At 42.8% G+C, this 26,306-nt stretch overlaps 1 protein-coding gene across 2 annotated transcripts in view; it reads left to right on the forward strand.

The window, feature by feature from the left end:
• Nucleotides 1-26,306, forward strand: part of DGKQ (diacylglycerol kinase theta) — a 96,299-nt gene that overhangs the window by 10,816 nt on the left and 59,177 nt on the right. For both annotated transcript variants that reach the window (XM_086479892.1, XM_086479893.1), the window contains exon 2: nt 15,972-16,051. In XM_086479892.1, coding sequence (XP_086336018.1) covers nt 15,972-16,051 — 80 coding nt within the window. The remainder of the gene's footprint in view (nt 1-15,971; nt 16,052-26,306) is intronic.

Here is a 26,306-nt window from a genome sequence, read left to right on the forward strand (position 1 = left end):
TTTTTTATATACTGTGTTCAGCTTTTAAGAGGCAAGGTGGAAGGAAGTGCATGTTGTAGGGACTACAGCCCTCCTGCTTGCTGGTTACATGACTGAGTGGAGGAGGCTGTTTTAGGTAAAATGCTGTCTCTCCTTCCTTGGTCCATTCAAAGCCTTATAGGTATTTTGGAGGGCATCCTTGGGGTTTTTTCCCCCTCTAGAGCACTGATCAAACCTACCGAGGCTCTGTGCGCACAAGGTGCATGTGCGGTGTAGTTGTGTGCCCCTGGTGATACTCCCTGTAGGTGCAGGGCTACATTACGGCTGCTGTGAATGCTGTAGTGTTGAGAATGTCTCCAAATCTTTGAGTATTGTGAGGGATTCCAGGCCACTGTGTCAACATCACAGTTTTCTGTCAAAATGCCATCGTGGCTGATGAAGTCCTACCGTGCATTTAATTCTTCTGTGTTCTGCCCTGTTTATATAAACGTAACTCAAATTCTTCTTTTTCAAAGCTGAGGATGTGCTACTGTTATTTCCCTTTTATAAGTGGGGAGGCATTTTGGCTTGAATATGCGTAAAGTCGCAGAAATGTTAACAGGACTAACTTTTGTAGGAGACATCTGTATTGTCCACCTGGGTTTTCAGAAACTAGTTACTGAAGTAATCACGTTGTGGTCTGTGAAGTTAGATGCGCTCTACTGGGCAACCAGTGACAGTGATGCAGGAGGCCACATGGGAGGGCTGGAAACCTGCAGGTTTATGTAGGTTGCCTAAGCGTGATGAAGTTTTAGTTATAAGGATGCTTGCAGTAAACGTCAAATTGTTTTCATGGATTTCCCTTAAAATTCAGGGCTGGGGCAGATTGCCTTGTGGTTTTTGTTGTGTTATTCTGTTCTGAATAATGTAAGCTATAGCTCTTTGTTTTGACCAGTAGCTGTGAGTCAGCTAGAGTGTGCTGAAAAACAATTGACAAAGTTTCTCTTTGTAAAGTGTTACCCTGAAAGCAGTAAATTCGAGAAGCTGTTGCAGATAACAGCTGCACAGAGTTAAGTACTCTGTCTTTAGCATTCATGACACTGGTGTGCATGTCCTACAGTAGGTGGTTCTGTGGTCCAGCTGGGTCTTCCTTTTCACTCTCCTAGTTTTAGCCATTACATGTTTCTCTGCCCCTGCTGTACTGTTTCACATACAAATACTGCAGAAGTGGCTACTCTGCTTTAGCCACTTTGTTTTATCTATGGTTCGGCTGATTGCGTGGGCAATCTGCAGCAGAAGACAGTAGAGGCTCCAGCTTAAGACAGAGCTGGAAAAAAAGGCCAGTGTTTAAGTGATCTTCAAGACGCTTGTCTCGAGTGGTATCTGGTACTTGATTTTCTTCTTAACACCTTGGCATCTTGCCAGAATTCTGAGTTTGGTGTCATTGGAAGATCTCTCTTCTCCCTTCAAGGGGGTTGGGAGCTTTCACTGCCAGTGCAGGGCAGTGAGGGTGATCAGCGGTCTTTCTGTCAGACTTCAAGCTGGCTTGACCCTTTCTAGCTGTGTAAAGGCTGCAGTCTGGAAGACCTGGCAAAAAGCCACAACTATGTTACATGGTCTGGCATCTGGTTTGTATGGGCAACGTTCATCATCTAGCCTGTAGAAAAAAGCTACTGGAGTGCTTAACTGTTTGCCCTCAGATAGACAGATTTCTGTGGTTCAGAGACAATTTCTTCTCAGGATCACTGTCTTCAGCATCACAGGGTACCACTGCTAGTCCCCTAAGATTGGGAGCCTATGATTCTTCCTTGCTGGAAGGAGAGTCACAGCCATCCCGATGGTGTGTGGCTGTTGCATGGTGGGTGTGACTTCCATGTAGTGGGTTGCCATGCTAGAACCACGCAGTGCAAAGATGAACTCAGTGGACAGAGGGCAAAAACTGTGTCCCTCCAGGCTCCCTGTGCAACTCCACATTGTGAGTGGGATGCCTCTTCCTCCGGAAGGTCCTTTTTTTTGGAACTGTCAGGAGATGAGTTGCTGAGCTCTCTCCTGATGTTGTAGGCCTTTTGAATATTTCTGGTTTTCCATCAGTGAACCAGTGCCTTGTCTCAGGGCACTGTCCTGTCTTTGGCCTAATCCTCAAGAAGAGAGGTGTTGGTGCTTTCTGGATCTGAATGTGAGTTTGGCGCTAGCCATCTTCCATCTTTCTGAAGGAGAAAAAGCTCTCAGTGTCAGGGACTTGTTCTGTGCTGAAATCACATGGCTTCTAAATTCTCTGGCCACCTTCATTTCACAGGGGGGAAATCTGATCAGCTGTCTTTCAAGAGGAAGAAAGTAAAGCCTATGAAGAACTCGCATTTCTCATAGACTTTCAGAGAATAGAGTCATAGAATAGTTTGGGTTGGAAATGACCTTTAAAGGTCATCTAGTCCAAGCCCCCTGTAGTGAGCAGAGACATCTTCAACTCGATCGGGTTCCTTAGAGCCCCAAGCCTGACCTCGATTGTTTCCAGGCATGGGGCTTCTACCACCTCTCTGGGCAGCCTGTTCCAGTGTTTCACCACTCTCATTGTAAAAAATTTTTTCCTTATATCTAGTCTGAATCTACCCTCTTTTAGTTTAAAACCATTACCCCTTGTCGTATAGCAACAGGCCCTGCTAAAAAGATTGCCCTCACCTTTCTTATAAGCCCCCTTTGAAAGCCTGCAATAAGGTCTCCTTGGAGCCTTCTCTTCTCCAAGCTGAACCCCAACTCAGCCTTTCTTCATAGGAGAGGTGCTCCAGTCTTTCCTGAGGGCCCCAGAGCTGGACACAGTACTTCAGGTGGGGTCTCACCAGAGCAGAGTAGAGGGGGAGAATCACCTCTCTTGACCTGCTGGCCACGCTTCTTTTGATGCAGCCCAGGATACCATTGGCCTTCTGGGCTGCGAGCGCACATTGCTGGCTCATGTCCAGCTTTCTGTCCACCAGTACCCCCAAGTCCTCATCAGGGCTGCTCTCCAGCCCTTCATCCCCCAGGCTGTATTGATACAGGGGGTTGCCCCAACCCAGGTGCAGGACCTTGCACTTGATCTTATTGAACCTCTTGGTGTTCACATAAGCCCACTTCTTGAACTTATTTAGGCCCCTCTGGATGGCATCCCGTCCCTCAGGTGTGTCAGTTGCGCCACTCAGCTTGATGGCATCTCCAGATTTGCTGAGGGTGCACCCAAGCCCACTGTCTGTGTCACTGATGGAGATACTAAACAGGACTGATCTCAGTACAGACCCCTGAGGGACACCAGTTGTCACTGATCTCCATCATGACCTTGTGCTGTTGACCACTGCTGTCTAGAGGTGACCATCCAGCCAATTCGTTACATTGAAGCCTGTATTCAGCCAGGCCATATTTTTATTGACCATGCTGTAGAGCATGGAAGGAGAGTGGACTGCAGCATGTTATGTGGAGAGGATGGACCTCTCTTCTTTGTATAGGCACAGCTGGTAGGGTGTCTAGGTTTTCTGCTGGCTATGGTTGTGACCTAGAAAAGCCTCTTGACCAAATGGAGACAGCTGTTTTTTCTACTGTGGTATAGCTTGCTTGTGCAGTTGTTTGCTTCTTGGAGTGTAAAGCCCTGGTGGAACCAAGCACACGGTGTAGGTGCCTTTGTTGCCTGTCCAGCTGTAGGTGCTCTGGCTTTGCCTGCTTAGCAGGATTTAGGAAACGTGCTCTGGGTGAAGTCAAGAGGTGGGAGGATGGGGAGGGTGCTTTTCTGACAGCTGGAGTTGTGTTAGTTTGTTTGTCAGTATTGGGCTTACTGTACCAGAGAAGACGGAGAAGCAAGATAGAGTTGTTTGTTAGTCTTCAGAATATTTACAGCCTTACTGATGAGAGAGTCAGCAGACCTTAGGGTAGCCCAGGCGCTTTGTAGGGCTACCACCATTCAAGCAAACCTGCTATAACCAAATTGGTGCTTTTACGATTGATAGTTCAAGTGTGTCATTGAACTCATTTGACTGTTTGGTTATTCAGTAGCTTGTCTTGTTTTCGCTTGACTTGTTGCTATGTTATTTCCTAACAGCATATCTGAAATAGAAATGAATAGGAATTCAAATGTACTGCCTTGAAATTACAGAGCTCAGATGTTAGAAAACTATTGCTTTGGGGTATCTATACCTATAAATAGAGCTTGCTGTCATGTAGACAATTCTGGAAATGTAAAGTACAACACAATCTACATTGTGTGTGGGGGAAACTGCGTTTCATCAGACAGGTTATATTTAAAGCAGAGGTGGGTAATAGCTGATTAGTTGGTAAGACTGGAGAGTCCTGGAGAGAGAAAGGAACTGGCAAGTACAGGTTATCTATAAGGATGCTCAGTAAATACTTAGAAAACCTTAACAGATTTCTCATTTCTTCTGGATTTTCAAAGGAATAGGATACACAATGTGGTCTCATTGAACCGTAAGACAAGCAAAGGCCAAAGGTTTCTCACCACAGTAAGATAGGAGGGTGTTTTTAGTGCCTGGCTTCTTAAAGCTTTCAGAGATTTTTCCATTCCTGTCTTGCCATTGTTTGTAATGTTCTGGGAAGACCAAACCTTCTAGTGACAGCTTTCCTGGTGACATTTAGCAAGCATTGCACAACAGATGTCTAAACTTAAACTAGGTTGTGTTTTTGTCTGAGGGAGCACACCAATATTGCATACAGGTCTTTGCATGCTTCTGCTGAATTGGGAAATAAGCTGACAAGGTCCATGTACTGCATACAGCATTCCTTTCAGTGAATAGTCACAGTATTCAGGCTGGCCTGTGGGCATGGTCCTAAACAAAAAAGCTAAATGTATCTGTGTTGGCAAACTGCTACAATGGAAAAGGAGCTCAAAGCTGTGTAACAAATGTAAAAGTTAAGTCCCACAAACTTCCAGTGAAAAGAGAGCGTTGCTTTTAAGTTACTCATGAAAATAGTGTCTCCTCCATCAGCTTGAATGGTCCTATCTGTATAAGCAGTCTGGTAACAGTGTGTTTTAGATAATGATTTAAAACCATTGATATTTAAAAAAAAAAAAATAATTTCTCCAATCTGTGATTATTTAGCCTGTGGGCATTTCCTCAAAGCTAGTGCCTTCTAATTCTCAATGAATCTCTTTAATGAACACAAAGGCAGTCCTGCTGAACGAAGTAGCCAGCTTGCAGGATGGAGGACAACTTCAGAAGTGAGTGAAAAAGCCCTTAAAGAGCAGAGGCACTGTATTTTGTATTCTGTATTTTGGCTTCTGTTATGTCAGGCCCATGCTATGGAAGAGCAGGAAAAGAGGAGGAAATAAGCTATTTAGTTTTGACCAAAATAAAGCTTTGTTTTGATAGTGAGACTGACTTGGCCTGAATTGTCTTGGTGCTGATATGCCCTTTAAGTCCCACTGATTCATTGTTTGGAAAGTAGAGGGTGTTATTGTTGTCTTGCATAACAGCTTTGAAGCTTTGGTTTACTCCCTGGCTTTGCTAGATTTCTTGTTTGTTTGCTCTGTCTGTCTATATGCAATTGTTCTTCCTCCTTCTGTCTTTTAAGTACGCTGTATTAGCTATGCCTCCTGCACTGGGCTTCCTTGCCATTGTGTGCATGAGTGTACTTTTATTAAACAAATTTGAGCACGCTGATTTTTCCATGTTCAGCTTTTCTGTACCCATCTTCCTTCCCCAAGCACTTGTAACCAGCTTCTTTATAAACTAGTGCTGCTATTTCATGACTGCAAGCCCTGGTAGAACCGAGGTGGAAGCTAAGACATCTCTACAAATGCTGGCAAACAAAATGGGAATTTTGGAAGCCTTTCCAGGTCCTGGACTAAAATGCTTTGGTTTGGAGATCCACCGAAAGGCAGAGAGCCCTCCTGTTTTTCAGGGTAACCCTGGGGGGAACTGGACTGAACAAATGTTTGCATCCACTTCCTTAATAAGAGGGGTAATAAGAGAACATCTTGTTTTCTCTTATTGTAGCAGTGATTGCCAATGCTCTTTAAAAAAAAAAAAAAAAAAAAAAGCAAAAGCTATTTTTTCACTTGCTGAACACTATCTTTTTTTTAATCTCTTCTTTTTTTTTTTTTTTGTGAGGGAAGGGGTGTGAATAACCACTTGAAAGACTAGGTAAGATTTGCCACCTTATGTATTTTTTGCTGTTCTTTCTATTCTGCTGCCAGTAAGTGCCCAAAATAAGCCTCTTTGACATGTTAAAATAACAAGCACCTTGCCTCGCTGGGTACCTAGCTGCAGAAATAGTTGTAAAGAGAAAGGAAAATAATCAGTTCTTCATGGCTGTAGTACACAAGGCAAGAAATGCTGGACATGAGTTGTAATAAGGGAGGTTTGGTTTGGACATCAAGCACAAGGCTCCTAACTGTAAGGACAGTAAGTGCTACTACAGGCTTGGGGAGGAGTGGCTGGAGAGCTGCCAGGCAGAGAGGGACCTGGGAGTGTTGATTGACAGCCGGCTGAACATGAGCCAGCAGTGTGCCCAGGTGGCCAAGAAGGCCAACAGCATCCTGGCCTGTATCAGAAATAGTGTGGCCAGCAGGAGTAGGGAGGTGATCATGCCCCTGTACTTGGCACTGGTGAGGCCACACCTCAAATAACTGTGTGCAGTTTTGGGCCCCTCACTGCAAGAAGGACATTGAGGTGCTGGAGCGTGTCCGGATGAGGGCTACAAGCTAGTGAAGGATTTGGAGCATGTCTTGTATGAGGAACGGCTGAGGGATCTGGGGCTGTTTAGCCTGGAGAAGAGGAGGCTGAGGGGAGACCTCATCGCTCCCTACAACTACCTGAAAGTAAGGTGTAGTGAGGTGGGGGTCGGTCTTTTCTCCCTAGTAACAAGTGACAGAACAAGGGGAAAAATGGCCTTAACCTGCACCAGGGGAGGTTCAGGCTGGATAATAGGAAAAATTTCTTTGCTGAAAGGGTTGTCAGGCATTGGAACAGCCTGCCCAGGGAGGTGGTGGAGTCACCATCCCTGGAGGTGTTTAAGAGACGGGTAGGTGTTGTACTTAGGGACATGGTTTAGTGGTGTTGGTAGAGCTGGGACAAAGGTTGGACTTGATGCTCTTGAAGGTCTCTTCCAACCAAAACTGTTCTATGATTCTATGACTTTGGAGGACGTAGAGCTGGCTGTGTGGAGAGGTTGTGGATTGTCTCTCCTGGGTGGGTATTTGGAGCAGGTTTGTCTGACACGTGTCAGGAACACAGAAAGACAGACTAGCTGAGCTCTTAAGGTTGCTTGCTGCCTTTTTGTGTAAAAATTAATGTGTTATCTATGTGCTTTCATGCAGTTACCTCTGGGGCATACTGAGGTTTGTGCCCAAAGTAGTAAATATTTTTGTAGAAATTATTTTGATAGTGTAGGCATGTGGCACAGAAATAACACACTGTCTAAACTATAATGTGTGAATGTTTGACATCAGTTGAGCAGAATTGTTACTATTCTTCTGTCTTTCTGCTTGTAATGAGGTGGGGTTTTTTGAAAATCTGAGAAGAAAAGGATGCAAATCCCAATGCTTCCCTCATCATTTGGGCTCAGGAATGTCCTCATGTCTTCCTTCCCACCAGGTGTTTTCTCTGGAGCAAATCATGCAAGACCTCTGAATTCCCACAGCTATTTGTTTTGATAAATGTCAAGACTTTTCTGTTAATTGCTGATTTTGTAACATTCTCAAGTTTGGTGTAAGGAGTGGGAGAACCTTTTGTAATTTGGAGGAACACTCATATTCTGAATAATAAGTCTGACTTCAGGGAGAGAAAGTGCCTCTAATTGCAGAATAGTTGGCAATAATGGTTTGATGTTGCACAGGCAAATTCAAATACTCCCTCTGGATTGGTGATGTCTTATATAAGTTGGTGACATACAGAATGAAGATTTGTAATGATTGTGTCTGTTTAAGAGAAATATTTATATTGCTAGAAGTACTGATGGGTATCTCTTCTCATCACTAAACTTTAAAGGAAGCCTGTGAGTGTTTTTGAGGGTATAATTTACCCATAACTCATTCTTCCGTTTTGATAAAAACAAGATGTATGTTACATGGTCTAATTTATAATCTGATGTATTGACTTGAAGTAAAAGAATCCTGGCTTCTGTAAATTGTTGTGCTTTAGCAAGCTGAAAGGAGTCATTCTGATTTACTGCATGTGAGAGTCTGACCTTAACTCTTCAGACTATGTGGTTAGACGTACTGCACTCTTAATCGTAATGCTCTCTACTGGAGTTAATGAAAATGGAAATTACTAAAAGTATTGAAAAGGAATTGAAAAATTCACTGTGCTGGAGTGAATTATTCCTCTGGAGTAAATGGCATGAGCCATTATTTTTCCTGTAGTACCTGTTGCATTTAGAACATAGTCACGTTTGCTATGAAGCACAAGGCTTGAAAACTGCACTGCATATCCTTTGTGCTGCTCTGAGACTGCTGCTAAACTTGATGGTTCTGATTTGTTGCAGAGGTTGGTGGTCTGGTGCACCAGGCACATGGTAGTGTAAAAAGTGCCTGTACTGTCTCCTTCACAAGGAGTCCACCTAACCCGAACAGTTTCCTGAGAAGGAGGAAACAGCAACAGAATTGTACTCCTGGTGCCCATCACACTGGAGTTCTCAGCCAGAAGACAGGTAGTTCTTGGATTGATCCGCTAGCAATGCAGGCTCTGACCAAAGTTATCACGAGGTGCATGTCTGTGATCTTACCCTTTTGCCACCTGTAAGGAGCTGGACTTTTTCTGTACCCCTTTTCTTTGAACAACTGCCCCTCTCTTGGGGCAATCAAACTTTGGGGCAATTGTGGCCTATTGCAATCTTTCCACAGAGAAGTCTGGAAATGTGTAGTGGGAAGTGCTAAGGGGCATGCTCCTGGTTTTTCAGACCTGCAGAGAGTGTTGCTCATTGCAGCTGCTTGGATTTGTTCAGATGGAAAAAGAAAAATTTGATTACGGGTGGGTTTTATTTGATGCATAAAATGCAGTAATGAGTTGTCATGTGAAAAAGGAGGAGAGAGAATCCAGGGAAGTGGGGGTTTATGGTAAAGAGTGGAAGTAGCCAAACAGCTGGAGATGGTGAGAACATTATGGTACCACCTGCATCTGGTCCAGGAGGCTATATATAAATGTGTTTGATTTTTAAAATGAATACTTAGAATTTTTAATATGTGTGAGTACAAAGACACATTCTAGTTCATGGTAGGAGGAGTAAAGCTGCACTTTAGGTACCTGATGAGGACTTTGTCCATGTTTCTCCATCTACTGTGCTTCATCTTTTTTAAAGATAACCTTTTAAAGATGAGATGTGGTTGGATAGCAATCATCTATAAAACCTGCAGACACCTGTTGTTGAAAAAAACCCTGCCCAATATTTAATCTGGTAGAAGGTGGTTTTTTTTTTGTCCTGTGCAATTTCCATGCACTCAAGAATATGTAGGCAACATTCCCCCATTCCCCTGGCCATCCAAAGGGTCGTCTATCTGTAACCACAGCCTTTTCTTTCTCCTTCTTCGCTCACCACCCCCCCTGAGCATCTTAGCAGAGGACAGATATTACTGAGTGTACTATGCATAGAAGGTTCCCTCTGGAACTTAAAGTTGGCATTCACAACATGTGAAATGCTAAAATAAAACCACACTGACTGCAGGCCTGGGTTTGGGTTGCAGACAGAAGTGACAGAGGGAAGCAACGAGCTCGAACAAGGTTGCAGGTGGATTTGTGGCAGCAATGTCTTAGTAGGGCATAAGCTGCTCAGCTTTCTTGCTAACAGCCCACCACCCACTCTACAAAGGACACTAGTAAGCTGAGAGTTTGCTTTGGGCATCAGCTGCTGAGGATCGCAGAGGAGTCTTATAAGAGAATTGATTTTAACTACCATTTATTGCCTGGGGTCAATGAATGTAAAAGTGATGTATATAAAGAGCGGAAAAATGCTCTTAGAAGTTGACGAACCTTGAGTCAGCTTTTACAGATCAGGCAAGAAATGAAGTTACAGTTGCAGTGATGTGTCTAGGGAAATGTGTGCCCAGTGTCTAATCGTCAAAAAAAGGCAAATTGAATGCTAGACATTATTAGGACAGGAATGGGGACGAACGGCACAAAAGCCACCTCTGTGCCTCTATACAAACTCACAGTGTGCACATACTGTCTGTGCAGTGGCTGAGCTGCTGGCGAGTCCATAGGAGTTTCCTGCAACAGTAGATCTTCAAGAAGGCGTTTTCTTTTCTTTTTTTTTAGTCCCCCTTGTAATTCTTTCATGTAATCTACGTAAATTTATGGGGCTTTTTGTAGAGGATTGTAGAGAGTTTTCATTTACATAATACTCCTAGATATATCAGGCCATCCAGTCCAGTAAACTCTTCAAGACGGGAAGTTCTTCCAAGTCTTTCATTTAACCAGATGCCCTACAGAATTACTGCTTTTCACTTAATTTTATTTATATTCACATTAATGAGCTGAGTAGATTTTTTAATGCATTGTACTTAAATTTTTTCAGAAATTGAAAATTTATTGCGCACTCATAGGGGGAACAATTCTGAGTTACTAGGCCGTTCCTGGCTGAGCTAATAATTTGTTTTAAATTAATAAGTCCTTTAGTCAACTAGGTCATTCAGTAACCTTTGTTAAAAGATTAGAAGAAATTTTGACAGGCACTTGCTGGGAGTGCAGGTGAGCAATACGTGAGTGAGTTGCGGCACTCGCAGATAATGATAAACGAAGTGAAATTATTATTTACCAAGTTGTCCAGACTGTATTCAGGAGTTGCGGTGTTGTCATTTCTTGTCAGGGTATGACATTTTCCCAGTGCTGGCTCTGTGACAGGCAGTTGGCCAAAACACTGTGTTGTTCCTTGGGAGTTACTGGAGTTTGCTGTGAGTCTGCAGTGCGCCAGTGCAGGCAAGGTGTGCATGGAGAGAGCACTTGGCTGCAGGAACTTGCCTCTGTCTGGGGTGCCGGAGTGCTCTCTTTTTGAGAGTCCTCAATGTGACCTGTGGCAACGAGAAGGGTCATGGCTCCTGTGTTTGTGGTGAATGCAAAACCCATGGGTCATGGCACCCTGCAGTGAAGACAACAGGAAGGAATTGTTGGAAGAAGGAGAGAGTGTTACTGCTGCTTGTGGTGCTGGTGCAAGTTAATCGAGATGTAAGAACAGAGGCAAAGGGTCAGAAGGTGACTGGGGGGACAAGAAATCCAGGCAACAGAGGATTGGAGGAGGAATTATAATTTACTTTGCAGGTGCTCACTGAAATAAGGGAAGTGCTCTTGGGTTAAGAGCACACATGTGAATAGGTCCACAGTGAGTCTGTGTTAAACTGATGATACTTCCAGGAGAGGATCAAATCCATTTTGGTCTTTGTGTTAACGTTCCTTGGTCCTTCTTGGAGAGCAGTTTGGTAGCTCTACTTTCAAAAGTGTTTAGCAAATGTAAAATTAGATTTATAAATACAGTCGTTAAAATTAAAATAAAGAACTAAATAAAGACTTAACGTGTTAAAATACAAATTTACAAATAAATTTATTTTTGAAAAACAGGAAAAGTGAGTTATGGTGAGTATCTCTTCAAAGAGGAAACAAAAGTAGTTTTCAACAGCTTCTAGGATTTTGGTCAGGACTGGGTGGTCTTTTGAAAAGTGGGAGAAGATTATGTGTTAAATTTGGTATTTCATAAGCAATTCCTATCCAGCCATCATTTGCGTGGGAAACTGATACATTGCTAGAGTCTGTACAAAATATAATCCAACTTTTTCTTGTTCCCACTTCTGAGATCTGCTTTGAAATCTGTCTTGAGGGACAGAGAGAAAAAGGGTTATATGGAAAAAAAGTGTGACATACTGGACAGTGTAAATAGCCCTTGCTTTGCTAGCAAGTGTTAGAAAGCTTGTGAGTTTTTATCTCCTGCCTTCCTAGGGAGGGCTGGAGAGAGATGTTTTCTGTTACCTTGCAAGCATATGTTGGAGAGCTACTGGCTGTATGTTCACTGGGTGTTGCCAAATGTACACGTTACCTTTTCTTTATTAAATCACCAAGTCAAACCAAATGCTATAGGGGAAGTGGCCCTGGGAAGTGAAGGCTGATGGACAGAGACTGATGTAAAGCCACGTCTTGTGCTCGATGTGAACAGGGAGCAGTCCTGTGGTGCCTCCTGGCCACATGGCTTCTTGCTGTGCATTGGGAATATTTAATTTTTGGTATGAATGAAGTCATTTAGTATTGAGTAGAGGAGGGGAGCAAGGGAATGTTGTCCAATGTGATTGCTGCTGTACACCTGAATGTATAGTTAGGTGCTCAGAGAGACCACATGAAGTCCCCCACACCTGCAAATAAATGGTTTTGTGGATTCTGTCAATGTCTCCTGAAATCGTGTCTGTTCATCTTCCCTCAGTGTTGTGTAGCTTCATGCAGCTTAAACCTGGATATAGACGTTTTGTATTCAAAGTCCAGTTTGAAGGTTGCAGGTACTGTTTTCTGCAAATATACCTCAAGTGTTTGTCTCTCCTTTATCCATGCTGTTAGGTACTTTTCGCAATACTTAAAATGATTAGCTAAAGGATGCACTGAGCGCTCCAGCATTTCAAGCCTGACTGAAACCATCAGGTTTGTGTATAGTATCTGAAAGCTCCAATTGAAATGGCTTTGCTTTGACTTAGACAATCTATAGATGTATCTGCTGGTAACTTGTCACTGAGTTTGTATATATGAAAAAATCCTCTTGGTGTAAATAGAACACCCTGTCCTCTTCCCTTTCCTTTAAATGCTTTTTCCCTCCAAATTTTTCATTTTATCTCCTGAAACTTCACACAGCATCTTCTAGCTTGTTTTTCCTGGTGAACGATAACCCCTTAAAACCCACCAAAGCTCTCCTGGCTGTCAGGCTTAATTGTGTTGCCTCTTTGGGACTACCAATATAAATTTAGAATTCCCTCCTCCCCTCCCAAAATACTGTTCATGCTTCAGTTTGGCTTCCTGCCATATTTTTTTGTTTTTCTTTCTTTGAGGAATGTGGAAAACAAAAACAAAATGGTGACTTGTAAGAGTTAGCTCACCCTCTGAGGAATTTTGTGGGACAGGAGAAAGGTACCTAGCTAGAGTGCGTCCTCAGTGCTGAATTTGAGGTATGTGACAAGCAGAAGAGGGGTGTGTGAGTACCTCTTGAAAAATGTGTGAAAATCTTTCATGGAGAATGTTACAGTCTCTGTTTGGGGAGTGATGGTCTCCTGCCATTTGTCTCCTGATATTCCTTAATTTGATTCTTTGCAAATGCTTCAATCTTTCTCTTGAAATTTTAGAAAATCTGTTATTTTGCATGTTGTCTTTTTCTTTATGCAGTCAAACAATTAAAACCTTTATAAACTTTCCTATTTTACTCCTTGTCTGAAACCTTCATTCACCTTTTGATTTTACTGCTTGTCTGAAGTTGCTGGTTTGAATTCTTCTTTGGTATATTTTTCTGTGCTGTGAGATGTTTCCTCAGATGAACCATGAGATGCTGTCTTTATGCAAGACCATGTTTTGCTGCTTCTGTCACTGCAAAGAGAAGACTGAATGTGACTTGTGTAGCGAATTGAGTTGTCTGAATAAATGGAGAACGTCTCTCAAGTTCCGTGCCCATGAAAGGTGCCTCGCTTCTACTGGCTGATTTGGAGCCTCCTTTTCTGAATTCCCTGAGGTGTTTGTGTAGGGCTTGGTTAACTTGTGCACTGAGTTTTTGTGTGTGCACTTAAAGCTAGTAGCCATTGGAGATACTGGTCTTGTATGCTTCAGTTGCCTGCTGCTCCTTGCAGATCATAAAATTTCTCAGAGCAATCTGGAGCACCTTGCTCTGTTCTTTCCTTTCAAAGTCTGCCCACTCCTGAACCAGCAAACTGAGGGAAAACAGTGCCATTTCACTGAATTCTGTTAGTCACTGATGCTTTCTCCTTGACTAGCTGTCACCCCTTTATGAAGTTCTTGACAGCTGCTTGTTTATTGTTGTCTTTTGTGGGTTTGAGCATGGGAACCTTTGTCATCATGCTTCTGCCGGCAGGGGTCAGTCCTTTTCACCTAGCCAGGTTCAGCTGAGCTTTGGGCATCACCTGTGACACAGTGAGGAGGCCACCTAAACAAAATGGCTGGGGAGAATGTCTTTTGGTGGTGGCAGGGCACATGTGCTGAGTTTCAGACTAGCTGGTAGCAGGCAGGTAGCTTTTTTCCTGCAGCCTCTGCAGACCTGCTCATAGCAACCTGCTGACCCTTCTAAAAGTGTCAGTAAGAATGTTGCAAAGAGGAGAGAACAGGTTACACCCGTCTATATCCATGTTGTGATAACATGCAAAACTATGATAAGAATTCACCAGTTCTTCTGTGTGGGTTTGTACCTGTTTTCTGGAGCAGAAGATGCATCTTCTGCCTGGACAATCACTTTGTTCTCTTTGGTCTACTCTGTGCTCATGGGATGTGTACTTCTTCCTCCATAGTGACCACCTCCAAATAGTGTTGGGCATCTGCATTTTCAGCTCTGAGAATCTGCTTTATCATCCCTTCGTTGGCTGTTTCCACCTCTTGTCTGCCCCAGTTAGTCAGGAATGCGGTCAACCTTAAAGATGCACATAACACTTCATAGCACCCAGCAGAAGGTTTGGATCTGCTTTGTTTCCACTTTCTTTCATCAGAGCAGTAATCACTCTGTGTTCAACCATGGATGACGAATTACAATGTTTGTACACAATAGTGACTTGCAGTGCTTCTTTTTTGGACTTGCACGCTAATGAAAAACAAATGTGAGCCTACTGCTCGTGTTAAGATGAGCACCAATGTGAAAGGCGTCATCCTTCTTTTTGTGTCACCGAAAGGAAAGGTTATTTTGCATGGAATGGCAGTAAGCCTCATAGAGAAGTGGACCTGGATTTTAATGCTTGAGTTGGCTTGGGAGAAGCAGTGTTATGAAATCGAAAGTCAATGAGCTGGAGAAGGAGGAGGAGAGGAAAATGGTCTGCTTTTGGTGGCACTAGCATATATGGTCAGTAACGGCAATGGGCTGCAGATGGGAAGCTTGAAGCACATGGGGTTTCTTTCAGTTGCTGGTGAAACTTAGGAAACAGTACAGCATGCTTCTGAAAAGCAGGGACCTCCGAAAACCTCCTGTGTACAGCAACAGTTGCCACTGGCAAGTGGTCTTCTGCCCGGGTACTGGGAGAGATCTGCTTCCATGCGAGAGAGGTCAAGGCCTGAATGTCTGTGTAAGGCTTTACGCTTAACAGGTAGAGAGTAATTCTGAAAGGAGGAAGACTCTAAAGCCATAGCTGCATGGCTTATTAGTTCCTAAGTAGTGCGAGGTGGTGGGAATGAAATAGAGAATCCCTTGTCTTCTCTGCACAACTTAACATCATGTAAATCCACGGTAAGCTATGGAAAATATCACCCCCATGAGAAATCATTTTTTCCAACACTGTCTTGCTTGGAAGCGTACTTTGCAGTGCTCGGGTGGAATTCTAAACATGTTGCTTCCACAGTAAAAGAAATAATTAGTTGCTCTCGACTTTTAAAGCTGCATGAATCTGGTGACCTTTAATTTTGTCTCCTTCATGTGTTACGCTCAGTGTGTAACAATACTGTGTTTTCTCCTGTTTATTCTTGTCACATGCACTAGCTTGTAGAATAATTCGCTTTCAAACATGTCCGTCTGCTTTGGCTACATCAAAGAGCTATTTTGGACTTTAGACTGTTTTAAATCCCTTTTGAAATTTAAGACCTCATTTTGGTGCTTAATGGAGAGTATGGGAGGGCATGACTTGCTGTAGGCCTGTAGTGCATTGGGGTAATGTCTCCTTCCTTTTCCATTGCCCACTTCTTGGAACAAAATGAAATGGAGTTCACGCACCGCGAGGAATGTGACAGTCATGTACGTTCTCAAACCTAGGGGAGAGCAAATGTTATTAAAAAGATGTGTTCCTAATTGTATTTGACTCAATATGATTTTTCGTTTGTTTTTCATTAAGTTTTTTGGGTTTTTTTCACTTGCTCACAGTTCTTATTTTATTTCCCCAGTTTGCAACTTCATGTCTCATGAAAAGTGCCTCAAGAATGTCAAGATACCATGCTCATGTATTGCTCCCAGCCTTGTAAGGGTGAGTAAGCACACACTGCCTTGTCTCTTTCTTGGGATTACAGCCCAAATGTATCACTAATGAACATGATGGTGTACAGTGGCAGCTTGTTAATAATCATAATGCTTAAATCAGTTGTGTTAGTCATCACTCAGGCTTTTATAGCTGCTCAAAGGCAGTTACGTTTCCTTCAAAAAGTCCCTGCTATGGGCAGCTGTGGATGGTCTGTCTTTGAAGAGCAATCATTCACATTTTTTAAGTATTACTAGATGTTCTTACTTGTGTGTCATTACCTGGAAGCCTCACAATAGTGGAGTGGGGTGACTGTTATCAGTGCTCTCAGAAAACCATACCGTGTGTCACACTAAAGAAGAACACTGTACACCAGCAAATTTTTTACAGCAAGTGGAACTTACTGGGAAAATGTTAGAGGTCCTCTGCCTAGCGAAGGGACTGTGTTTGGCTTCTGTTGATTGCTGTATTTTAAGAATTTGCTCACTTGTTGTGTCCAGAGGATAAAGTCATTGCGTTGGAAGCACAGGATTTCAAGACCAAAAAATCAGAGGGTAGGACTTCAATTGATGCTAATAATTCAAATGTATTTATTTTGATAGTTAATAAAGTACTTGCTTTCAGATGCTCTGTGATTTTTTTGTCCCACAAGACTTCGTGCTTAAGAGATTGCTTTTAAAAGGTGTGAAAGATTAATAAACTTCAAAGAAAATAGTAGGATGCAACTAAGGCATTAAGAAGCTAAATTGAGGAAACAGAATGTGTTATCCACTTGGGAGAGGATGACGGAAAAGGAAAGAAAGGGAAGGAGGAGATGAGAAACTTACTAGCGAAGTAGTAAAGCACTGCAGATATCTTAGGGAGCCATATGCAAAAGGCAAATAAGACATGGATGTAAAATCAAAACCATGTGTGTTACAGGCCTCACTGACTGAAAGCATGTTTATGGGAGCACACTGTGTAGACCTGGGAACCTGTGAAGGGAAGCCGATCCCCTTCTTTGTATCCTAAAAAGCTTTACTAGTTCCTTTATGTTGTGGAAACCTTTGTAGGGGGTGAGACAGGAAAGTTTAAAACGATATGTAACTCAAGTTGCAGGAACTGGATAGAGAGAAATTAGTCACTCCTTCTTTCTAAAATCTGCTTTGTCTAGGTGATAATGCAGTTAAGCTTTACTACACACTTCCTCTTCCCCACATACTTTTTGTCTTGAGACATATGACTTAGGAGGCAAAAAGATGTCTGATACATAGAAGGTTGCCAGTGAAATAGTGAGAAATACTGCTCTAAGTCTTAGAACCCCTGTTAAAGGGACGTGTAGATAGTGAGAAATGCTATTACTAAGAATTAGCCTGTACTACTGTTTCAATATACTGGTATCAGTCATTGTAGCATGGGAAAATGAACAAGGAATCAGATGATATAGGTATCTTTGCAAGGGCCTTTAGGGGGATAGTACAAATCCAACTGGGAAACATTCATTTAATTCAGAGTGTCAGAGTTGTAAACAGTTGTGACTGCTTCTTTTGTGAATTTGCTCTAAATTTAATTCATTGTTCAAAATAGTATTTGTTCCTTTGCTTTTGCGTGGTAAAAATCCTGCATTTAAGCTTATTAATCCCCCATTCTCTCCCTGCCTGAAGACGTGAATTTTAAATAATTGTTTATTGTTTACACATAAAATCTTAACTATCCTTGCTGTGCAGTAGAATTTGTTTTGAGTGTTGTTGTCAGCCTTCAATGCTGTTTTCAGTTCAGCGCTGCTGTATTTAGCTGCAAAGAATATTTTGCATTATCCATGTTGAACTATGATTATGTTTTGAAAATACTGGATTGTGCTATTCTTTCTGGACAGTCTTGTCCTCCTTGACGTAGTCATCCAAATTGCATTAATCCTGGTCTGCTGTGGAAGTGAAGTCTGCCATATGGGAAACGTCGTCTTCTGTGCAGGCTCTGTCGAAGTAAATATTGAACTTGGCATTTGCTTAAAAATGTGACAGAGCAGAAACCAAATGATAATCGTTTGTAGAATGTGTGGGAAGTTTATTTTGTTAATCTCCCTGCTCTCCTTTCAGATTATTACATATTTATGAAAATGATCAACATAGGAGGGAATACTGGTGGGATGTTTTTTTCTAATAGTTCCTTCTAGTATGTCAACATTCAGTGTATTACAGAAATGAGTTTTGTTTTTTTTTTTAATCCCCTGGATTTCTTCTAGAGAAGATGGCGATTGTTAAAGCTCGTCAGAGTGTGTGTCATTTGATACTAAGTCAAACTGTCAGAGAATAATTTTTCAGCAGATGTTTCATGGAAACTTTTATTCCTGAGAGTTGAGTTTCCTTCCTAGGGTCAAGTAAAGGCCCACAGAGTCACAAGCATGCCATAACTGCATCCAGCCTCAGATCATTCTTGATGAGTTCACTCTTAAGGCTGCCCTAAGAATTATTTTTTGCACTGTTAATCGTTATCACCTGCATTTGGTATTCCAGACTGGATCCAGGTCATGATGTTTCAAAACAAGGGTTCATGGATCAATCTTCTGAACAAGTTTGTGGTTTTGTGGTTTGCGGGGGGTATGACTTGTTTCACTAGTAAGGTCTTGGCAACTTTTCCAAATTCAGACCCTCTCTCCCCTACATTCCCATAAGTATTTGCCTACTCTGAGGTAAGTGTAAAACAAACACAAACAAACAAAACAAAACAAAACAAAACAAAAAACCAAAACCCAACCACAAACAAACAAAAAACCCCCAACAAAACTCCAAACAAAACAAAAACTCCCATAAAAACCCCAAAAAACCCAAAGCAAACCCCCCCCCCCCACCGCCCCCAAAACACCGAACATCCAACAAAACCCAAAATAACAGCTAAATCAAAACCTTTTAGTTGCATGTGAAATGCGAAGTTTTCTTTTCCCTTGTTAGGTTGGAACTGAAAATGTGTTACGAGTTATTCACCCATTAGATTTGCCTTAGAAGTGTGTGTGTGTTTTCTATATAACTGTTCCTTGAAAGCTAAATGGAAATGAGAGTGTATTAAAAGTGTTTTTAGTGACATTAGGCATTTGCTATGGGTTTTTTTTCCTCATTGTTGTGTTGATCTATTGCTGTAATGGTTTCTAAACATTTTCACTTCAAGAAGGGTTGATAGGCTGCTCATGAAACTTTCTTGTGTGCTTTTGGTCTTAAAGCCAGGTTGTCTAGAATGGAAAAATGCTGGTTTAGGTCATCAGCTTCTCCTGAAGCTCTCTATGCTAAAAATAAAACTTGGCTTTGTAGTTCAGAATGTGGGTAGCCGCAGCGTATGGGTCGTGTTAGTGAATAGGAAGGTTGTGGTGCTTGCAGAGGTCTCTGCTTGGGCAAGCAGGTAGTTGCCCTTGCCTGCTGACCTGAGTATCTCTCTTTGGCTGCTGGATTCATCTGTGTGCAGGTGGTTATTTGTGTCCCTTCCTCATGAACTGGAAGCAGAGGAGAGGAAAAAAAGGGTACTCAGGTTAGCGTAAGTCCCCCTAACCCTCCTTCTGATAATCTGTTCTATATTGGACACTTCATACTTTGTATACACAGCAGCAGCATCTCATTTTTCTGCAGCTGAAGGACTTCTGTAGAGGGACACAACCTGTTTTTTGTTTACTTTCTCTCCCTACCTCTATTTCCTGCCCAAGAAGCAATGGGAAGCTCCAGCAAAGTGCAAGACAGAGACCATCAGGGTTTGGTTATGGCTTCATTTGCCTTGGAATAATAAGTCTCCCAGTCTCATTCAGCTGTCAGAAATGTCTAATGGCTTTTTGTGCGACTGCTTCAGAGAATTAGCTTTTAAGGAATGTTGTTGCAAATGGCTCATAGACATTTTAACAAATGGGAAAGAGCTTGTCAACTTGGGAAAGAAAATTTGATGTTGTTGGATTGGGTGGGAGTTCTGGAGAGTATAGGGGAAAATTGTTCCTCAGCGGTAGTTGCAGGCGTTGGAGGTTTTACATCAACATGGGTTAAAAAAATGCTTTACTGAATGCTCACTGAAATTTTACTGCTTCTCCCAGCAGACTGTCATAAAAGACAGGCTGAAATGCAGTGTTTGTGAATAAGCTGGTTGGCATATTATTGTCACATCTCATCTTCAAATTACTGTATATTTGGCATCCCAATCATGGGACTTCTTACCCTGCCCCTCTTGTATCTTGTTGATGGTGGTGGTGGTGGAGTTAGATCTGTAACATGAATTCGACTTCACAAAATATATGCTTAATATTTTTCTTCTTTTATATTATATAGTAGAAAAACAAGTTTGGGAAAGTTTGTTCTTCTCTCTCTTCTTCCCCCTTTATTCGTCCATGATAAAGAGACTTTGGTGGTGTGAGGGTTTGTTCACAGGGCGGCCTAACAATGTTTATGTCTCAAGCTGATCTTTTCATCAGGGCCTGTTGCAGTAGGACAAGGGGTTTAATTTAAAAGAAGGTAGATTCAGACTAGATACAAGGAAGAAATTGTTTACAGTGAAAGTGGTGAAGCACTGGAACAGGCTGCCCAGAGCGATGTGCCCTTGTAGCCAAGAAGGCCAATGGCATCCTGGGGTGGATTGGAAGGGATGTGGTCAGCAGGTCGAGAGGGGTTCTCCGCCCCCTCTACTCTGCCCTGGTGAGACTGCCTCTGGAATAGTGTGTCCAGTTCTGGGCCTCTCAGTTCAAGGACAGGGAACTGCTTGAAAGAGTCCAGCGCAGAGCCACAGAGATGATTAAAGGGGTGGAGCATCTCCCTTCTGATGAAAGGCTGAGGGAGCTGGGTCTCTTTAGCTTGGAGGAGACTGAGGTGTGACCTCATTAATGTTTATAAATACATAGAGCAGAGCAAGTGTCAGGAGGATAGAGCCAGGCTCTTCTCGGTGATGGCTAATGACAAGACAAGGGGCAGCAGGTGCAAGCTGGAGCACAGGAGGTTCCACATTAACATAAGGAAAAACTGTTTCCCTGTGAGGGTGACAAAGACCTGGAACAGGCTGCCCAGAGAGGTTGTGGAGTCTTCTTTGGAGACGTTCAAAACCTGCTTGGACAGGTTCCTGTGTGATCTACTGTAGGTGGTCCTGCTCTGGCAGTGGGGCTGGACTAGATGATCATTCAACGTCCCTTCCAAGCCTTGACATTCTGTGATTCTGCGGTAGAAGCCCCATCCCTGGAAACATTCAAGGTCAGGCTGGACAGGGCTCTGAGCAACCTGGTCTAGTTGAAGATGACCCTGCTCACTGCAGTGGGGTTGGACTAGATGACCTTTACAGGTCCCTTCCAACCCAAACTGTTCTGTGATTCTATGATTTTACCTGAGTGCTTGCTGGATGGCCCTGACTACCTTCACAGAGGTCTGTCTCTAGTTCTTCAACACTTGGGCCATACCTGCGTTGTTTCAGCAAGGCAGTTGCTTGGAGTGTAGCAACACGTGACATAATTTAGAAGCCAAATGAGGTGTAAAACTGCTTGCTGGTAATCTTGGCACTGCACTAAGGGTTACTTCTTTTCCTCCCCAAAGTGATAGTCCCTTTAACCTGAGGTTAAAGGAAATGGCTAGCACACCCTAGTTCATAAATATAAGAGAACTTATCACAGAATCACAGAATGGCAGGGGTTGGAAGGGACCTCTGGAGATCATCTAGTCCAACCCCCCTGCTGAAGCAGATTCACCTACAGCAGGTTGCATAGGACTGTGTCCAGGCAGGTTTTGAATATCTCCGGGGAGGGAGACTCCACAGCCTCCCTGGGCAGCCTGTTCCAGTGCTCTGTCACCTCAATGTAAAGAAGTTTTTCCTCATGTTCAGGTGGAACTTCCTATGCTCCAGTTCATACCTGTTGCCCATTTTCCTGTCACTGGGCACTAATGAAAAGAGCCTGGCCCCATCCTCTTGACACCCATCCTTTAGATATTTATAAGCGTTGATAAGGTCCCCTCTCAGCTTTTTCTTCTCCAGACTAAAGAGCCCCAAGTCTCTCAGCCTTTCCTCATACAAGAGATGCTCCAGTCCACTCATCATCTTAGTAGCCCTCTGCTGGACTCTCTCTAGTAGTTCCCTGTCCCTCTTGAACTGGGGGGCCCAGAACTGGACACAGTACTCCAGATATGGCCTCACCAGGGCAGAGTAGAAGGGGAGGAGAACCTCCCTCAGTCTGCTAGTCACATTCTTCTTAATGCACCCCAGGATACCACTGGCCACCTTGGCCACAAGGGCACATTGCTGGCTTATGGTCAACTTTCTGTCCACCAGAACTCCCAGGTCCTTCTCCACAGAGCTGCTCTCAAGCAGATCAACCCCCAGTCTGTACTGGTGCATGAGGTTATTCCTTCCCAAGGGATTATTCCTCCCCAAGTGCAGGACCCTACACTTGCCCTTATTGAACCTCATCATGTTCCTCTCTGCCCAGCTCTCCAGGCTGTCCAGGTCTCACTGAATGGCAGCACAGCCTTCTGGCTTGTCAGCCACTCCTCCCAGTTTTGTGTCATCAGCAAACTTGCTGAGGATGCGCTCTGTCCCTCCATCCAGGGTGTTGATGAATATATTGAAGAAGACTGGACCCTAGTACTGACCCCTGGGGAACACCACTAGTCACAGGTCGACAGCTGGACTCAGTGCTACTGATCACAACTCTGAGCTCTGTCCTTCAGCCAGTTGTCGATCCACCTCACTGTCCACTCATCCATCCCACACTTCCTGAGCTTACCTATGAGGATGTGGTGGGAGAGTGTCAAGCGCCTTGCTGAACTCGAGGTAGACAGCATCCACTGCTCTCCTATCATCTACCCAGGTCTATTATGCTTTGTTGAAACTTGATGCAAGCTGCCTGGGTAGCCTGTGAAACTCCCAGATGAGCCCTGTAGCTGTATCAATGACTTCCAGAACTGGTATTAGGATGTCACTGTGTTTGTTTCTTTTAGTTCTCAATATTCATCTTGATGAAAGCAAATGGACATTGATTTCCTCTGTAGCAATAAACGCAAGGAGTGACTGTCTTTTGCATACCATTTTCTCTTTCCAGTAAAAAAAAGCTAGTCTGAGCAACTCTTAATTGCAGTGAAAAGCCCTTACATATCTCATTTTCTAGTAGAAGTATCATATATTCCTGATTTGAAATGTTACAGATTTCACTGTGTAGTTCCCATCATAAAGGGTCCTTGAGAGCTTGTAGAAAAAATCCTGGATATGTTGAGGTTGCATATGGATGTGTGCATTGCCATGCAGTAGCCCCAATTAAAATTTTGATAACTATTTGGTTTTCTTGTCTCTCTCATCCTATGATACATTGAGACACCATTTAACTTTGTATTCTCATCTGATTTCAGAACTTGCATATGGAATGTGTACTTAAAGTTCCTTCTTAACGCCAACCCATATGTCAAGTGCTTGGAGGAAGAATGTCAATTTGGATGCAACTGACAAGTAATTGATAGGCATTGTCCCTAAAAGGAAAAAGTAGAAACAGGGTGCATTCAAGTGGATGCAGTGTATTTAAGTTGCAGAAATCTTTTGCCACTAAAGCAGAGAGATTTCAAGCAAATAAAAGGGCTCTTTGTGATTACTCAGTAATAACTAATTTAAAAGAGGTCAGTACTGGGAAAAGTTGAATCACAAAGTTATTAGTGTCTCTTGGAAAGAGTGTGGTCTAGACACTTACTTAACTGGGACAGAATAATCATGGGGTGTACTCAGAAGTGATCACTGTATTTACCTCCCTAGAGCAAAGGTTTTTGGTGTCAGAGTGAACCTTGGGAGCATTAGATAAGGAAGTACTTTTGCACTGGAAACATGAGTCCATAGAAGATGTTCTTGTTTCAGAAATATCATTTTAATTTGTATCAGTAATTTTTTTTTCTTGGCCTTACGTTGAGAGCAGTCTTTGTGAAAGACACCATTTGACTACCCTTGTGGGCGTTTCATGAAGATCGTTGCTTGCAAGCTGGTTGTGCTTATCCTTAAAATGCCACGGTGTGTTTGAACTGAAAACTAGCGACCTTGAGTTAAATTCCTTTTGTTCAACCTTTGGAGGCTATTCTGAGAGCGTTTGTATCCTTATTTCTGTGTACCCTTTCCTGCTTGGAAGCTAGTCAACCCTACACTACTGTAGGTCCTGCAGCCCTGCTTTCTGTCTCTTCAGTGCGTTTTGCAAACTCCTGCCAAGTGGAAGTGTCTCTGATGTGATGGGAGAAGAGACGTGTGGGCAAAATAATAATTACACAGAGGCCTAGGAAAAGTTTTAGTAGGTTGTTCTTTTTTTATAACACTGCCCAAGACTACAGCTGTCACTCTAGCATTTGATATGTGTTTCTCTTGTTCACCTTTGAACCTGGAAGTCTTTGGCTCAGAATTCACGCTAAAAACTTTATTCTGCCGGAGTTGGTAGAAAAGCAGCTGCCACTGTGTGAAGAATAGGCCTTCCAGGAGCTGTATTTTTCCCTGCCAATGTATCAAGAATGTTGCAGACCAGTAAGACTTGACCTGACCTGACTCTGTCCATGGGCCAGGGTGGTAGCTGGGCTTCTCTGTACGTGGTGATTCTGAAAGAGCTAAACCCCTGACAGTCCCTGACTAAGACCTCACTGGGATACATAAAAGCTATACTTGCATTTTTTTAGCTTCACTTGCATCTTTGTTTTCCTGAGTTTTTCTTCCCCTACAAGGATGGTTTTAGCTATTTGCTGAGCAGAGTTGATAAATACATAACATCTTACCTGACAAGATTAAATAGATAACGTCTTGCCTGACATCAAGGAGACAAAGCTCCAGATATTAAGGAGAGGCCTTGCAAACATCTACCGATTGTTACAAGAGGTTGCATCAGAAAAGGAGCCCTGGCTCGTGCTCAAGAAGGAGGATTCAGCTAGAGGACAGTGTGAGGAAGACAATGAGCGACCGCCAGAGGGTGAAAAGACCCTAACCTTACATTTACTTCACATTAATTCCGGGAATTCATCACCATAAGTCTGCCTTTCTCGGGAAATCTGATGAATATGTATAATTTTTGTGAATATGAACTGATGTGTTTTGCTAACTGGTTGGAGCACTCAAAGCACTTAAATCCATGATCTGCTGGCTGCATGCTTTATACATGGTGGCATTTCAGGCTGAGGAACAATCTTAAAAGAAAACAATTCTATCATTACAGAAAGAAAGCATTTCTATCCTTTCTTTTTCTTCCAAAGTTTGGATGTTAAGAGCAGCTTGGTTGTGCAAAACTGCTGTGCACTTGCACAGATTGCCCTGAAGGGCTTAGAATTCAAGTTTTAGGCTTCTATAGGATCAAATTTTATTACAGGCTGATACGAACTTCTACAGAAATGTGTTACATTCTGTAATGCTTTGAATTTCTTAGCAGACAGCAGGAAACAAAACAGGAACTAGGTGTATCTTGTCCATGAGTGCAAAGTCATTCTGGAGCTTATGCTGGAGTGTTACCACTATACTTTCTGTCGACGGGCTTCTGATCAATACTGTAAGGGCACTTAGATGTCATTTAATTGTATACTAGCAGAAATTTTCTGTATTTTTCTGCGGAAATTGATTTTCATGGTTTGCATGAAGTAATTTGAGTAGTTGTATTGGAAAAGTGGTTTTAAACTCTCATCAATTATTAACTTACTCTCTGTAGGCCATTTTATGTCCCTGTACTTTGCTCTACTTTATACATGTGGATATAAATTTAAAGAATAATACATAACTTTTCATATTCTGATATGCTGCCTCACTGGCTTTCCCAGTCTGAGTTTTGATTAATTTTTTTTACCTACTGGGTGCTTGGAACTTGTTCAGCAACAAACAACATGTAGGGAGCTGCTGGGAGAAACATGATGTGATTGATGACTATGCTATGTTGTACTTGCTCTTTTTATCTTTTTCCGTCTTGTTTCAATCCCGTTTCCCACTAGACTCTGCAGTGGTTTCGTACCTGTCACTTCTCAAGCAAGTTAGAAAGCCCACTTGTAATAAACAAATTTTCTTTGTCTTGTTTCTGAAAGGTAGAAGTTGAAGAAACAGCTTTCCCACCCCTCCCACCCCCCAATACTTCAATCACCAAGGCTTCAGCAAGGGCAAGTCCTGCCTGAGCAACCTAATAGCCTTCTGTGATGGAGTGACTGCGTCAGTGGACAAGGGAAGAGCTACGGTTGTCATCTATCTGGACTTCTGTAAGGCCTTTGACATGGTCCCCCACAACATCCTTCTCTCTACATTGGAGAGAGATGGATTCGGTGGGTGGACTGCTCAGTGGATGAGGAATTGGCTGGATGGT

The sequence above is a fragment of the Leptosomus discolor genome, chromosome Z (assembly GCF_034619465.1).
Source record: "Leptosomus discolor isolate bLepDis1 chromosome Z, bLepDis1.hap2, whole genome shotgun sequence".
NCBI classification, from domain to species: Eukaryota; Metazoa; Chordata; class Aves; order Leptosomiformes; family Leptosomidae; genus Leptosomus; species Leptosomus discolor.